The sequence below is a fragment of the Mustela erminea genome, chromosome 11, assembly GCF_009829155.1.
Source record: "Mustela erminea isolate mMusErm1 chromosome 11, mMusErm1.Pri, whole genome shotgun sequence".
NCBI lineage: Eukaryota > Metazoa > Chordata > Mammalia > Carnivora > Mustelidae > Mustela > Mustela erminea.
The window spans coordinates 41,434,123-41,450,568 of NC_045624.1; the positions used below are offsets into that span (position 1 = coordinate 41,434,123).

General features: G+C 34.6%; 1 protein-coding gene and 1 non-coding gene across 4 annotated transcripts in view; both read right to left on the bottom strand.

The window, feature by feature from the left end:
* The window catches only part of SEPTIN7 (septin 7), a 114,696-nt gene that overhangs the window by 68,621 nt on the left and 29,629 nt on the right, over window positions 1-16,446 (bottom strand). For all 3 annotated transcript variants that reach the window (XM_032303912.1, XM_032303913.1, XM_032303914.1), the window contains exon 3: window positions 11,179-11,281. In XM_032303912.1, coding sequence (XP_032159803.1) covers window positions 11,179-11,281 — 103 coding nt within the window. The remainder of the gene's footprint in view (window positions 1-11,178; window positions 11,282-16,446) is intronic.
* On the bottom strand, window positions 9,963-10,081 carry LOC116569697. Its single transcript, XR_004277144.1, has one exon. It is a non-coding gene; the product is annotated as a 5S ribosomal RNA (ribosomal RNA).

A 16,446-nucleotide genomic window follows, 5' to 3' on the forward strand; every position in this document is an offset into this window, starting at 1 on the left:
ATCATTATCTGGGTCTGAGAAAGGAAGGAGACCATGTTGGAAGGAGAGCTACAGTAGCCTAAGAGCAGAGCGTTAGAGACTGCAAAATGAAGATGGCTTCGAAAGGTGTCCTGGGAGAAGACCTGAACCTAAACAGGATGAGGAGGGCACCTATGTGAGAAGACTAGCATGGTATGAGGTGTCATAGCATTTGAGAGGGGTGAGCAGGGTCACTGCATCAGAAATGAGAGGGGAGGAGCCTGGGGAATATAGCTGATTAGTTATCTACAGGCATAACTGATCAAGTAAGTAAACATATTAGGATAATGGTTTCTTATCTCAGAAAACACTACTAAAGAAAAGATGAAAAGTAGAAGGACCCCTGAAGTAATGAACTGAAATTGTAAATATCAGTGTGAACTTAACAGTTTTCAATACAAATGTAGAGAGGGATAGATACAGATTAATATAAATGTAAATGAACATTCCCGTGTCCATATGTAAGCATATATGTATGTATAGAAATATACACTTGTTATTTTCTGATTTTGATAGTGTATTATGGTTACATAAGAGAATATACCAAGGTAGGGAAACACAAGTGTCATGCATCTCAAATGTTTGCAGGGGGAAGGAAAGAAAGTTATATACTGTATTTGTAACTTTTTTGCTTAGAACTGTTTCAAAATTAATTAAAACATTATTTCAGCACAAGAATCACTATAAATCAATGCCATGGGCTTCTAATTACATAAACTACTTTGGACCTATAGTTCCCAATTTTTTATAAATAACAACTCCTTTGGAGAATCTATATATCACAAACTATCCCGAAAAAAAAAATAATAATAATAAAAATCTCAATTTTATTTCAGGAAATTTAGTCAGTGAACTTATTTTGTTTGCCCACATTTCTCCTAAAAAATCTGATTTGGAATCAGTAACTTCGCTACTGCCTTAAATTATCACTCCTACATTATAAAATATATATTTAAAAAACTCAAATGTAAATGCATGAAAATTATATACTTAAATATGTTTCTGTTTATTCAAACTGAAAATTTAAATAAAACTAACAAGGTTGGCTTTCCCAACTTTAACCACCTTTGTAAGGTCTTTCATGGCAGGCAGGTTATATCTTTCCAACCTTTAAAATAATTCTTATGTTCTGAAGCTCAGTGGTGAAACAAGTATGGTTTATTAGCATAAAATTATCTTTCCAACAAAATCTTCCTGCTGCGTACTAAAGCATGAAATGATAGAGAACTTCCTGCTTTGGAACAGAGTAAACCTGGTTACTAACACAGAAACCACTCAATTTCTAATTGCTCTAAAATGCTTTGGAAAGAAAAATGTACTAAGAGTATGAAGGGGAAATTGTGACCTCCTGTGGTGCTGAGCTGTCTCTAGTTATAGCTCCAAAGAAGAGACATTAATACCATTTCATATTTAAAACGATTTCAGAGACAAGTGACAAAATTACCTAGGAAAAGGATGGACCCACCTGACCAAATCTAATAGTACCTGATCCCCATGCCCTAGATTATGGATGATTTCAAAATTGCCCCTTAAGGATCAAGAAATAACACCCTGTCATTCCGAGAGAAAAACCACACACTAACAGACTCTCCTGTGTGAAAAATCTGTAAAGAAGTTTGCACTGACAAGGGCTTCCTTCATTACCTTGTCTTCAAAGTCCTAAGCACCTTTCTTTGCATATAGTGCCCAGTCTTTTTAAAATTTAATATTGATAGGGGTTCCCAGGTGGCTTGAGCTGGGCATATGACTCTTGATTTCAGCTCAAGTCATGATCTCAGGGTTGTGGCGTCCAGTCCCATGTAGGGCTCCAAATTCAGGAGTCTGCTTCTCTCCCTCTCCCACTGCTCCCCCCTCAAATAAACCTTTTAAAATATGTAATATTGATAGACTATGTAACCTCTTTTCTGTCCCAAAGACCAGTAATTAAAATAAACAAATGTTTCATAACTTTTGTTTCAGTCCATCTATCGAATGAATCTTGAATATATTCAATATCAAGAAAACAATTTCCTTATGGCTGGAAAACATCAGCATTCTCACCGGTCTTCTCTAATTCAGCCCCATTTACTATAAGATTTATTTTAGTGCTCTCAGAAAGGCTGTCAAAAGGGTGGCCATGTTTTTAATCATAAGTGTACTCTTTTATCCCCAACCCTCCACCTACCTCCCTATTTTCAATAGACTATGATCTATTTTCAAAGACTGTATTAGGATAGAACATGTAAAAGAAGTCAAAATAGATTAAGAATTATAATTCAAGGATTAACCTATATATATTTTAAAAATCACACTGAATTACTTTTTTTTAAGCCTACTAAATGAAATGGGGATATTATCCAGAGTACATTTCTTATGTATGTCAATCCAGGAATTATCCCATTACAAGACTGAAAAACTCTCAGTCTATAAAAATGCTTTGTGTTTTTCTAAATTATACTTTTCCACAATTAAAATGCTGAAAGTAAATCAGATAAAGAATTAAATGTATAAAATGTGGATATTCTGACTACTAAAAATATCATGTACCATCTTCCCAGGAAATAGCGTACGATTGAAGACAGTGGTCTGCTTTTTAGCCATAGTCTTATTTCTCCAACTCCCATATTATGCTGTTTGTATATTTCTTATGCCAGTTATCATTTAATGTTGTAGTTAACTGGTATACTTTTGTCCTCCTTTACTATTCCCTTACAGTGTCTTCAACTACATTTACATTCTTCCCTTCAGCATATCCAGAGAATTAATAGCTCCACCTTCAATTATACTATACATCTCAAATTAAGCAGAAAATATTTTCTCTTTTTTAAAAATACATAGTTAGGGCGCCTGGGTGGCTCAGTGGGTTAAGCCGCTGCCTTCGGCTCAGGTCATGATCTCAGGGTCCTGGGATCGAGTCCCGCATCCGGTTCTCTGCTCCGCGGGGAGCCTGCTTCCTCCTCTCTCTCTCTCTGCCTGCCTCTCTGCCTACTTGTGATCTCTCTGTGTCAAATGAATAAATAAGATCTTTATAAAAAAAAAAAATAAAATAAAAAAAAAAAAATACATAGTTAGTAGAACAAACTTTTAAGAAAACAATTTGCCAATATGTACCAAGAGCCACAGAAATGCTGAAAAAATTTGCTACAATAATCCTCCTTCAGGGACTATCAACAAATGAATAAAGATACTGCCCTCTGCTTCCCAACACACATACACAAGCCCTGTTTGTTTAAGAATCTTCACTGCCATGTTATTTGTAACAGGGAAGGGGTAAAAACGAAGTTAATGTCCATTAGTGGAGAAATAAGATACAAAAATTACAGTATATTCAGTTATAGATTAGAATATTATGCAGCCATTAAACATCATAGTTAAAATGTTGAACAAATTTTCCATTCCATAAATTTTTACTGTAGCATTACTATGAGATCAAAGAGAGCGAATCACTCAAATAGCAAATGAAAAAGCAATGGTTAAAATTTGAGATAGCCACAGGTGGAAATATTATGCAACTGTCAAAAGGAAAATAGAGGATAACTACAGCAAAATATTAAAAATTATCTCATCATTTTTACTTCTTTCTAGTATTTCCTAATTTTCATGTGTTTCAGGTATTGTTACAGAAAAGTCTTCTTTTCAGAGAGGCAGATCTGCTCTGATAACTCTAAACAGATGCCACGCTTATTTTCTTCCTAGAAAATAATATAATCTGTAATTATTTTACATATTGTTTGCCTATCTCCCTAAATTAACATAAACTCTAGTCATCTTCCTACACAAGTCACGACATAATTACTGAAATTTATAACTCTAATAATGCGGTACTTATATGAGGAAGAATTACTGAATGAAATAAACCAAAGGTTGGAAAGAGAACCAACCACGCACATATTATCTTTTAAAAATCAAGCTTCTAATAAATGGTTTGGGGAGAACTACTTAGCCATTTGAAAAATAAAATAAACCAAATTCCTGTCTCACATCTCACATCAAAACAAAAAAGCAAGCAAACAAACAAACAAAAAAACTGGGACACCTGGGTGGCTCAGTGGGTTAAAGCCTCTGCCTTTGGCTCAGGTCATGATCCCAGGGTCCTGGGATCCAGCCCCGCATCCGGCTCTCTGCTCCACAGGGAGCCTGCTTCCCTTCCTCTCTCTCTGCCTGCCTCTCTGCCTACTTGTGATCTCTGTCTGTCAAATAAATAAATAAAATCTTTAAAAAAAAAAAAAACAACCATATGGATTTAAGATTACAGAATAAAAAGTTAAACCTTTAGTCTATATACTTAGATAAAATACAGTGGAATTCCCAGTAATCCCGAACCAAGCAGGAAGACATGGAGAACAAAAGCCATAAGAAAAAAGATTGCATGGACAACATAAAGTCAAGTTAAAACACAACACAGAAAAAATTCTGGCAAAAAATGCCAATACCTAATAACAAATACTACTACTATTATTAATAATAATATGAATAGTAATAATAATAAATGCCCTGGAGTCCTGTATCTTATTAAAGAAAAAAAATGAGCAGAGCTTTTTAAATTAAACTAGAACATGCTACTTACGAAAGAATTAATATTAAAAATAAATACTAGAAAAATAAAAAAGTAAGGTAACCAGCAACAATAAAATACAGATGAAAATAAGATATCAATTTTTAGGCATTAGATTGGCCAAAAAAAAAAAAAAGACTATAATACCCATCATTGAGAGTATGCACAGAAAAGAATATTGTCAACACTAGGTAAGTGGGCAAAATGGTATACAAACTATTTTAGGGCAATTTGGCATTATCTACTAAAATGCTTAAGGGTGCTTGAGTGGCTCAGTCTGTTAAGCGTCTGCCTTTGGCTCAGGTCATGATCCCAGCATCCTGGGATCCCAAGCCTCATGTTGGGCTCCCTGCTCCGCTCCCTACTCCCCTGCTTGTGCTTGCGCGCGCTCTCTCGCTCTCTCTCTCTTTAATAAATAAATAAAATCTAAAACAATAATAATAAATAAAATAAAATAAAACCCTTAAACACAGGAATTCAAACTTCCAAAGCTTTATCTTAAGGAATTGATTAAAAATACAAGGACAGACAGAACTATAATCGTGTTTATATATAATTATCCTGACTGGGGTGCCTGGATGCCTCAGCCGTTAAACATCTGCCTTAGGCTCAGGTCATAATCCCAGGGTCCAAGTTCCTCTCGCACTCCCCCGCTTGTCACTGTATCTCTCTGTTAAATAAATAAGTAAAAATCTTTAAAAAAAATTTATCCTGATGTTGAACAACATGGCAAATTATGGAATACCCAACCTATACAAGCCATTAAAGTCTATGACACAAGCATAGCTAGTTAGGTATTCAAAGAATACCTAACATCAAAAGATGATCACAATTTACTGCTTATTTTAGAGAGCAATCATGGAACATCACAGATAGATAACTCAGTGACAGGTTTTGGTAATATTTATTTTCATTCTGCTTTTCTGCATAACCTAATTTTTATGAATGAAACACATTATCTTTATTACAAAAGCACATCTTAAAATACACAGATGAAAAACCTAGAACGAATTTTAAAATTAAAATAGTGAATATGTGGACGTATGTGATTTCTTTTTTCCCAAAACTTCCTCTGCTTTAAGTTACTTCTTGTAAGTAAGATAAAACCCACATACCATAAATTTCACCACATTAGAGTGTACAATTCAGTGGTTCTTCTATATTCACAATATTGTACAATCATTGATTACTTTTATTACCAAAAGTAAAATAAAAATAGAGCTCAAGGAAGAAATTTTTGAAATATTACTCAAAGCATTCAAGTCTCCAACATATCTTAAATCCAGAATTACACATATCACAGAATGCTGAACAACCTTAAAACAAAATGAGTCAATATTACCTTTCAGTTTCTTCAAATAACTCTGGATGTTCTTACAATTCAAACACCAACATGAAGATGAGAGAAAATAACAATTATGACAATGTATATCCTATTACCAACTACACACTTCCTAAACTTTAGCTTACAAGTCATATACAAAAAACACATTATGATAAACTTGAATCCCCAAAATGGCTAAAGCAGTCTAAGTTCCTTCCCATTGACAAAATAGAAATGTCAATCCTGCTACTAAGGACATTTGGTATAGGTCAAATAGATCATGACAAACACTAAATAAAGAAAATCTCTACTATAAAAATTGTGTGAAGTTCAAAACTGCAGAAATGACAGAACTGTGGATTTTATCCTGTAAGAATTAAAAGTACAAATTTCTAGTTATAAGTCATGGGAATGAAAAGTACAGCATAGGAAATACAGTCGATAATACTGTCATAACTTTGTATGGTAACAGATGATAAGGTCATTTATGACTAATGCACAGAACTTTCAATTCACTGTATTGTATACCTGAAACTAATAATACTGTAGGGTCAATTATACTTCAATTTAAAAAAAAATTCAAAATAATAGATTTAATATCACTTGTTTTAAAAAATATTTTCTGGTAAGATAAAGCAATCCATAGTCTGAGTTCTAAAATCCTGGAGAATTCTAGTAAAATTAGGATTTTATAATTAACATTTTACTTCTCAGCATAGTCGAGTCTAATTAAGAAACACACAAGAGACAGTCAAATTTCAAGCCCTAATCTGTTTGACAATTTGCTGAATTAGAGACCTAAGTGTCTTCATTATTTGATATGCTTGACCCTGAGTTTTAAACTAAATTTTCAAATAAAGATTCAAAATCAAGAATTCCAACCTATTTATCCTGGTGGCAATCAAGTTCTTCAAAATCTAGGCTAGCCTACCTTTCCAGCCTAATTTTCAACTATTATAATGTCATACCTTATGGGTAAAATCAATGTTCGGGCAAATTTAATCTTATTCAATCAAATTTAAACCCCTGTATCATGTATAAACCACAATTACATACAAAACTGACAACCTGTTTTTATTCCTATACCAACACAGATACTTGTGTCTGAAAATATATAAAGTAACTAGTTTATATTAGTGCACCATATTGTCACTACACTAACATTCAGCAAGGTAAAATATTCACAATATGAAAGTATGTGGGAGCTGAAAATGACTGGGGAAATAGAAAATTCACCTCTCCCACTTCATGCCTGCCCTAGGCCACACAACTCTTTCCAGTGCAATGGAAGAAAGAAACTGCTCACACAAGTATTTAAATTCTCTAATTCTCAATCATTCCTGCCCCGCTATTCCCTCTCTTTTCTCTCTTTCATTTTTTTTTTTTTTTAGGAAAAACATAACATCCAGATGAAATCATATAAGTTCAAGGCATACTGGGCACACTTTATCCAATACCCTCAAATGAGCCTCTGCATAGTACTTAAGAACACACCAGACTGAGAAGTAGACTGAGTTTGGTTTTACCATTTGCTTAGCAATGTGACCAGGGGCAAGTAACTAATCTCTCTATGCCTCAGTTTCTCCCTCTCTAAAATGGGGATAGAAATACCGACTTCATAGGATCGTTGTTAAGGTATGAGTGAGGTACACACTCAGAACACTGCCTGATACATAAAAGGTTATGCAGGTATTGGCTATTTCTTCCCAAGTGGACCATCCACTAAATGTCTATCCCAATTCTGTTCTTTTAAAAATCTGTCCTAATACCTCTCCTCCTCAAATAAGGCAGAAATAATCTCTAACCAGGGACAAGTTCTCCAAATCCTTCAACTTCTATGACCCTTAATTTTGTATGACTCCATTGATTCATATATACTTCCCAGAAATGTTACTTACCTTTTTATGTGTACTTTATGTTGTCTAAATTATAAATTCCTTTAAGATATGGGAATATACACTATGCCTCCCTGATACAAAGAAGGCACTTAAATAAGTACTCAATAAATTCTGCTTTTTTGAGGCAAGGTTATTGGATAAAGGTTTTCCAACAAAGGAGTTTCATAAAGAAATCAAATGTTAATATAGATTTTCAGTTTGTATCAATATATAAGTCTTAAATCAAGAATCCTTATAAAAACTAAAACTATTCTGAGTTTATATCTCAAAACTGAGGACTTACAGAATGGCTAAAACTAACAACACAAGAAACAACAGGTGCTGCTAAGGATGCGGAGAAAGGCGAACCCTCTTGCGCTGTTGGTGGGAATGCAAACTGATGCAGCTACTCTGGAGAAGTTCGGAGGTTCCTCAAAACGTTAAAAATAGAACTACCTTATGACCCAGCAACTACACTACTAGGTATTTATCCAAATGATACAAAAATACAGATTCAAAGAGCTACATGCACTCTGAGGTTTACAGAAGCATTATCATCAATAGCCAAACTATGGAGACAGCCCAAATGTCCATCCACTGATGAACGGATAAAGAAGATGTGTATGTACATATATGTGTGACACACACACACAAAAATGGAATATTACTCAGCAATCAAAAGAATGAAATCTTGCCATTTGCAATGATGTGGATAGAGCTAGAGTATATTATGCTAAATAAAATAAGTCAGAGAAAGATAAATACCATATGATCTCACCTATATGTGGAATTTAAGAAAGAAAACAGACATATGTATGGGAAGGGGGTAAAAAAAAAAGAGAGAGGAAAACAAGCCATAGGAGACTCTTAATGATGGAGAACAAACTGAGGGTTGATGGGGGATGGACTGATTGGTGATGGGTATGAAGGAAGGCACTTGTGATGAGCACTGGGTGTATTATGTGATGGTCATTTAATTCTCAGAAACCATTACTGCACTGTATGTTAACTAAGTAAAATTTAAATTAAAAAAAAAATGAACTAGCTTATAAGGAAGAACCCACAGTTAAGAATAATAAAGCAAGGTTAGCTTTAGCTTTCTGTGATTTGCAAACAATACTGTTATATTTGGCTTAAAGTCAGAAAAACCAACCAAGTATTAGACACTTACTTAAAAGATGACTATGTGTTAGACACTCCTTAACTACGTAGATGAAAAGATTCACTCCTTGCATTCAACAAGTCTATACAGAGACAGCTAACTAAACAATAACATTCAAGGTGAAGTGGGTCAGGATATTAACACCCATTCTCCTTTAATCTCAGCTGAAGTCATATTGAGAAAAAGAAAAGACAAAAGCTGTATTTCACAAACTAGTAAGATACTTTCCCTATTTCCTCTAAAATCATTTCAGCTGACTTGAATTTTTTTTCACCTGGAAAAATGTTCGAGATTTTTAAACCAAATATCTGGCCTTGATCCCGAGATATTATTCTACTAAGTATATGTTCAAGAAGTCATTCTTCAAACTAAAATTTTAATATTGAAAAATTTTTAAACTGTTATAGTTCTAACAGATCTAGAAATTTTTCTTACAAATTACAAAAAGATCTTTTATTTGTTTACAGTCTGTCACTTAAGATCATAAATGTTATATAAGTAAAGGTAAGATTTAGTATTCCTTTACATGTAATGATCATGTTAACTGCCCTATAAAAGGAAAGGTATGTTCTGCATGTTTTATCCATCCATCTATCTAGACTGACCTCTGCTTCACAGTAGCAATTTGCCAGCTGGGCATACTATGCTTCTACTCAACCAGAAACAGGCAAGTTAACCAACTCTACCAAACATCAAGTTTGCAGACTTTGTACCATGCTTTAACTACTTTAACTATCACAACACATACACTTCCAACAGCCACAAAGTGACCGTCTGGTAAAATATTCCAGTTGATTGATAAAGTATTCTCGCCTCCAGTGAAGGAGTTATTTCAGAGCTAATTCAATGAATCTAATATTCAATACCCAAATAAAAACAATAGGAGTTGAACATAATTAGCAAAAAGTAATGAACAGTACAAAAAAGACAAAGTATTAACTCAATTTTCTTTGTCAAGGACAGTGTATCCATTATCCTACCTTTCACCTTCTTAAAACGTATAGAGAAATACAAAGTTTCATCATCCTTAGGATTTACTTTCAAAAGAGCCTACAGCACCTGGTATTCCCAGGCAGTCTCCCATCCAAGTACTAACCAGGTCCGACCCTGCTTAGCTTCCAAGATCAGAAAAGATTGGGCATGTTCAGGGTGGTATGGCTGTAGACAGGAGTCAGCTTCTATGAAGTAAAATTATTATACATTTAAGATTACTAATCTGGGGCACCTAGGTGGCTCAGTCATTAAGCCTCTGCCTTCAGCTCAAGTCATGATCCCAGAGTCCTGGGGTCAAGCGCCGCATCAGGCTCCCCGTTCAGCGGAAAGCCTGCTTCTTCTTCTCCCACTCCCCTGCTTGTGCTCCCTCTTTTGCTCTCTCTAATTAAAAAAAAAGGATTACTAATCTTATATACGATATACTGTCTCTTCAAATATAACAACGATGGTACCAACATACAGTCAAAATAACCTTTGACAATCTCTTAAAATGAACTTCAGGTAGGGTATGGTGCTCAGAGGATAAAACACTTAAGAAAAATGTAACTGAATTAGAGAAGAAAGCTGTATTTCACTCACTACAGAGCTTATACTCACTGAATGAATTTCCAGGGTAATCACTTGCATGATTATGAACCTCTACCCCACCCTTCTTTCTCAAACTCAGAGCACGTATGTTTAAGTTAAATACTCATGTGATATGACTCCTCTATAGTATATAAGCCAGAGAATAAAATTAGCCTATAATAACTAACCACAAGACACTATTTCCTTTTGTAGCATTACCAATTGAAGAGAATTTCTTTACAGTGTTATATTCCTCTACCACCACGGCTTTTCAACTTTGTTTTTAAAATTGTGCCACCTTTAAAAAAAAAAAAAAAAAAAGAGGCTAAAAAATATATAAATCCTATCATGCCACCAGTTTAAATTTTAAAATGTACTCACATAAGGGGCACGTGGGTAGCACAGTAGGTTAAACATCTGACTTCGGCTCAGGTCATGATCTCAGGGTTCTGGGATGGATTCCCGTGTGGGGCTCCCTGTTCAGTGAGATGTCTACTTGTCTCCCTGCCCCTTCCCCTGCTCATGAGCTAGCACTCTCTCTCAAATAAATAAATAGAATCTTTTTAAAAAATGTATTCACATAATAAGATATAATACGATTCCTACAGTCATTTAGGCTACTGTCTTCTTAAATTCATTCAGAGCTGATTAATAACTTAAAACTCAGATCAAAATCCAATTTTAGTAAGAAAACATATCTTACCAACGACCATAAGAGTGAATTCAAACCCTCTCTTCACTGATTTTCTGTATACTTGATTTGGGAGATTTGCAAATCCCACATAGCCTTCAAGGTTCTTCTGTTGCTGAGAAAAGCAAAAAGGGCCAAGTTATTCATGTATCAACAAAACTCTTCTGTCATGTATTTCAAATTCCTGTCAATAACCTATTTTAGAAAACTGTAAAAACTATTATCCATGGCAAGTCAAACTGATTTTATAGTGTTACCAATAAAAGTATTAACTACAGCAAAAGACAAAGTGAATTAGGAGTATGAGTTGATTTGACAATATAATGGTCAATTATAAAAACCCAAGGGCAAAAAATAAAAACCAAAGAAACCTTCCTCAGAGCAAAGATTTCAACTTACAATTAGTCAATAACAAGATTCTGACCAATCAGCTAAAAAAAAAAAAATTTAAAAAAAAATAGTGTTTTTCAGGATAAAAAAAATTCAAATACCTTTATAGTAGGAACTCTCTTAATTATCCCTTTACTCATACTAATCACCACAGGTAAGAATTTCTTGAAATTTATCTTCTTATTCATGAAATGAAATCAAATGTTGAGTTTAAAACAATTTTCTCATAAATTCTTAGAAGTTCTTACGGCCAAGTCAATCAGTGAACAGTATCTTTCAAGCTATTAATACCAGGTCCAATTATGCCACTTCAGCATTTCAAATGATCCTGTTGCCTCCCTCATCAGGGACATCAGATTTATCCAGATTTTAAAGAAAATCAGAATTCAGTTTTCTGCATGGTTTTTGATTCTTTGATCTCAACAATAGCTCCATGAGTAATTCAAAGAAACCTACTATTAAATTGGGGTAGTAATTAAATCTGACTTTTAACTTACCCAGTGCTGAGAAAAACTGTCTATAGTTTTTAGACCATCTGAGTGAGTAGTCTTACCGGTTAATTTTACTTAGAGGTAGGTCTTAGTCATCATTAAAATACAATGGCAAAATATTCCTAAGAGGTACATATTTCTCTTAAAAGTTTATGACACATTTAATATCTCATTTTAAAAAGAAATACTCGTGAAATCAAAGCATTAACTCAAAACACTTGAATTTAAACAGCAATCTGCATTCCTCACTAGCATCACATGTAACAAAATCCATCCACCAACTTTTAGCAATTTTTTTTGAATCATATGAACTAATCTTTAAGCCAAATGTTGATAGAATAACCAAGCCAATTAAATGGAAAAGCTAATTTTAAAGACTAACTAGGATACTAATCACAGTATAGTATTTTAAAATCAAATATATGAAAGCTTACTATGCATTAAGCTAAAAATATTATTAAATGTAAGGCTTCCTTAGCTCATATTTCATTGAACTGTACGTTAAATTTAAGTTAATTTAGACTGTAAACATCTCTGTATAAATTATCTCATATACTCACAGCTACTTTGTAAAGAACACATTTCCATCATTCCAGTGTTCCAGATTCCAACAGAACAGATCCATAGAGGAACAGTAAATGAGGAATTCCAAGAATTGTGTATGACACATTCAGTCCAAACAGGAAAGGCAAATCCATTGGAACATAGCAAAAAATAGAGGGGAAAAAAATGAAAGTTACTTACATGTAACTCAACAAGTTAGAAATAAATTATAAATAAGGTGAGGACAGGCTTTACACATGCCAAATACTTTTTTTGTGGGACATTAAGGCCTAATGAATTTTAACTAATGTTCAGTAGCTTTCCTGAACAACTCTTAACTTTTTATAAAAGCCAATTACTACTATGCCTTGTACTTAAATTTTTAAAAGAAATGGTAGAAAAGCTGTTATGGGGGTGCCTGGGTGGCTCAGTTGGTTAAGCAACTGCCTTCGGCTCAGATCATGATCCTGGAGTCCTGGGATTGAATACCTCATCGGGGTCCATCGGGGTCCCTGCTCGGCAAGGAGTCTGCTTCTCCTTCTGACCCTCCCCCTTCTCATGCTCTCTCTCTCTCTCTCATTCTCTCTCAAATAAATAAAACTCTTAAAAAAAAAACTGTTATGTATGATGTTTCAGCAAGGTATATAAGGACAGGGTTTAAATCTCAAGGAAAAAAATGTAACTTTCATACAATTTTGCTTTGTCAATCTCTGAATTAAGACAGTCTATAGGGGCACCTGGGTGGCTCAGTGGGTTAAGCCGCTGCCTTCGGCTCGGGTCATGATCTCGGGGTCCTGGGATCGAGTCCCGCATCGGGCTCTCTGCTCAGCAGGGAGCCTGCTTCCCTCTCTCTCTCTGCCTGCCTCTCCATCTACTTGTGATTTCTCGCTCTGTCAAATAAATAAATAAAATCTTTAAAAAAAAAAAAAGACAGTCTATATAAGATAAATGCAAACATTTTAGTTAGAAACTTTTATACAGTACTGTATTTCAAGTTCTACTGATTAAAGTTCAGAATTGGAAGAAACACAGACTTGTGGATACAGGAAAGGGAAGGAAGCTAAAGATAGCAAGCAACAAATGGGAAGATGAAGTTAATGTGAGCTGAAAGCAACTAACGAAGCATAGAGAAGAAAGTAGATTTACTTTGGACAAAAAGTCTGTGAAAACCATATATTTTTATTTTATATTGACACAAATCTACGAGTTATATCACAACCTGGAACACATGATGATATTCAAATGTCAACTTCACGAAGGCCTGCCCTGACCACCCTATCTAAAATTACAACTCCATTCTCCTCTGTACTTTGCTGTAGCTTTATGTTTTTCTACTTAGCACTTTTTATCATCTAACATACATTTTACTCACCATATTTATTGCACTCTCCACCCTATTCTACCTCCAACTACAATGTGAGCTCCTTAAAGGTGGAGATTAAATAAACTACATAAAATGTGGCATCAAAAAAAGAAGCCGCCATCTGGGAGAGTTGAAAAAAGTTTCAGAGAGATTATTTTAGGTTGCATATTCAAGGAACGCTCCAGACAAAAGGCATAAGAAAAATGCCAAAGAGTATGTCCCTGTGTCTTCTTCATTGCTTTATCCTCAAGTCCTAGAACAGTCTTTGGCATATAGTACAATATTGGGAATGGATTAAGAAAAGGGAGGAAAGATTTCTAGGCAGAGGGCTGGGACCTAAAGTAGAGATGAACTTAGTAATTTTAGGCCAAAAAGAGGTTACAAGAACTACAATGAAGAAAGTGGTGGATCAGGCTGAAAAATGATGAAAACGAGGTCAGAAAGGCAGGCAGAGGCCAGATCATGTGGGACCAAGCCAAAGTAAGAAATTTGGATGTTATTTTAGGCATGATGGGAAGCCACTAGAGGGTTGCACACAGGCAAGTGACCTGACCTGATTTGTGTTTTAAAGATAGCTCTCAGGGCTAAGAGAAGAAGTGGAAATAAGAAAACTGGTAAGAAGTCTACTGCAATAGTCCAAGAAAGAAAGGGTATACTGAATTTAGATGGTGTGGTTACAAGAAGAGATAAGGATTCAGAATATGTTTTGAAAGTAAAACTGCCAGGACATTGCTAACACACTTTAGATGTGACTGGTGAAGGAGAAATAGACCAAGAAAACTCCTAGGTTTTTGGCTTAAACAACTCAATGGAGTGATATTTCTAAGGAAAAATAGGAATAATGGGAATTAAAAAGTAGGCAGTGAGGGCCCAAACTGTCAAAATCAAAAACAGCTTTGAATGTGTGATGTTTGATGTGTGCATTATACATTCAAGAAGGCCAGCAGGCAGTTAAATACGTAAGTCCAGAAACTGCAGGGCTGATTGGTGCTGAAAACATAGATTTAGGAGTCATAAGCACTTAAGTAGTATTAGAAGAGGGTTGGATTCTCGAGGAGAAACTAGAGACTGGGGGGGTAGCCAGAGACCTGGAGCACTTTAACACTGAGATGACAGACAGGGGTGAGAAAGATCAGTCAGCAAGAAGAACACCAGGAATGGCTCAAGGTCACTCAACTGTGTTAAATGCCACTGAAAGGTCAAATGAAATACCAAAGACATAACCATAAAACATAACCAAAGAGACATAAACATAAAACTAAGGAGGTTACTGGTTTGGATAAGAGCAGTTTCAGTAACATAGTGAGGAAGAAGAATGAGTAGGATGAGGGTAAACAATTTTTTGCACATAAATATAACACTTTAAATAATTCTATGTTTTAAATTAAATTTTTTTATAGATTTTATTTATTTATTTGACAGAAAGAGAGATCACAAGTAGGCAGAGGCAGGCAGAGAGAGGGGGAAGCAGGCTCACTGCTGAGTAAAGAGCCTGATGCGGGGCTCAATCCCAGGACTCTGAGATCACGACCTGAGCTGAAGGCAGAGGATTAACCCACTGAGCCACCCAGGCACCCCAAAATTAAATTATTTTAAAATTTAACACAGTACTTATCAGCCCTCTATAATTATTTCCGAGAGGGAGAAAACCATGTTCTACTCATCTCTATATTCCTAGCAAAATGCCAATACATGAGAGAGATTTTAAAAAGCTAAATGGCTAAATATATATTTTTAAGAAAATTCCTTCTAAGGAAAAAATTGCGTCCACCCCCCTCCCAAAAGACTTTGGGATTATACCAATAACATAACATTGGTTGACTAAAACATATAGACTTTTCTTTCACATTTCATAAGAATCATTCCTTATCCCAAATTCTAAAATCAACCACAGTCTGTAATTCAGAAGACTTAACCACCCACTGATTCTTTTCCTGGGCAAATAAAATGTTCACAGTACCAGTGTGAAATATAATCTCTGAATAAGAAACATTATTTATAGATATGAATGATATAACTGTGACACTTATAAGCATGTGAATAAAGATAAAAGTATATTCTCATGCAGGCTTCTTTCTACCAAAATACTTTAAGATCTTCAAAGTATTACTGGATTTGAAACATGAGTTGCATAAGAAGAAACAGTTATCAAATCATCTTTTCTAAAGGCATACATTTAAAAAATTCTTTTAGTTACTATGCCAAATTTCTATGTTAAAATTCTTATTTAAGAAAACCAAATCACAACAATTTACTGCTTGTTACTTCACTGCCTGTGGAAATATCAGTAATTTTAGTGTTTAACTTATTTAACCTTATTTCTAGAAATCAATTATATTTGAAGAACAAGATGCTTCAAATAGGTTCTAACTGATAGATTATTGGAACCCCTAAGAACACTTTACCTTCTCTTGCCACTTGTTACGATTACAAGGAATAAAGTTATGAAAATCTTGGCATCTGAAATCCATTATCGTTTTTAAAGGTCTGAAT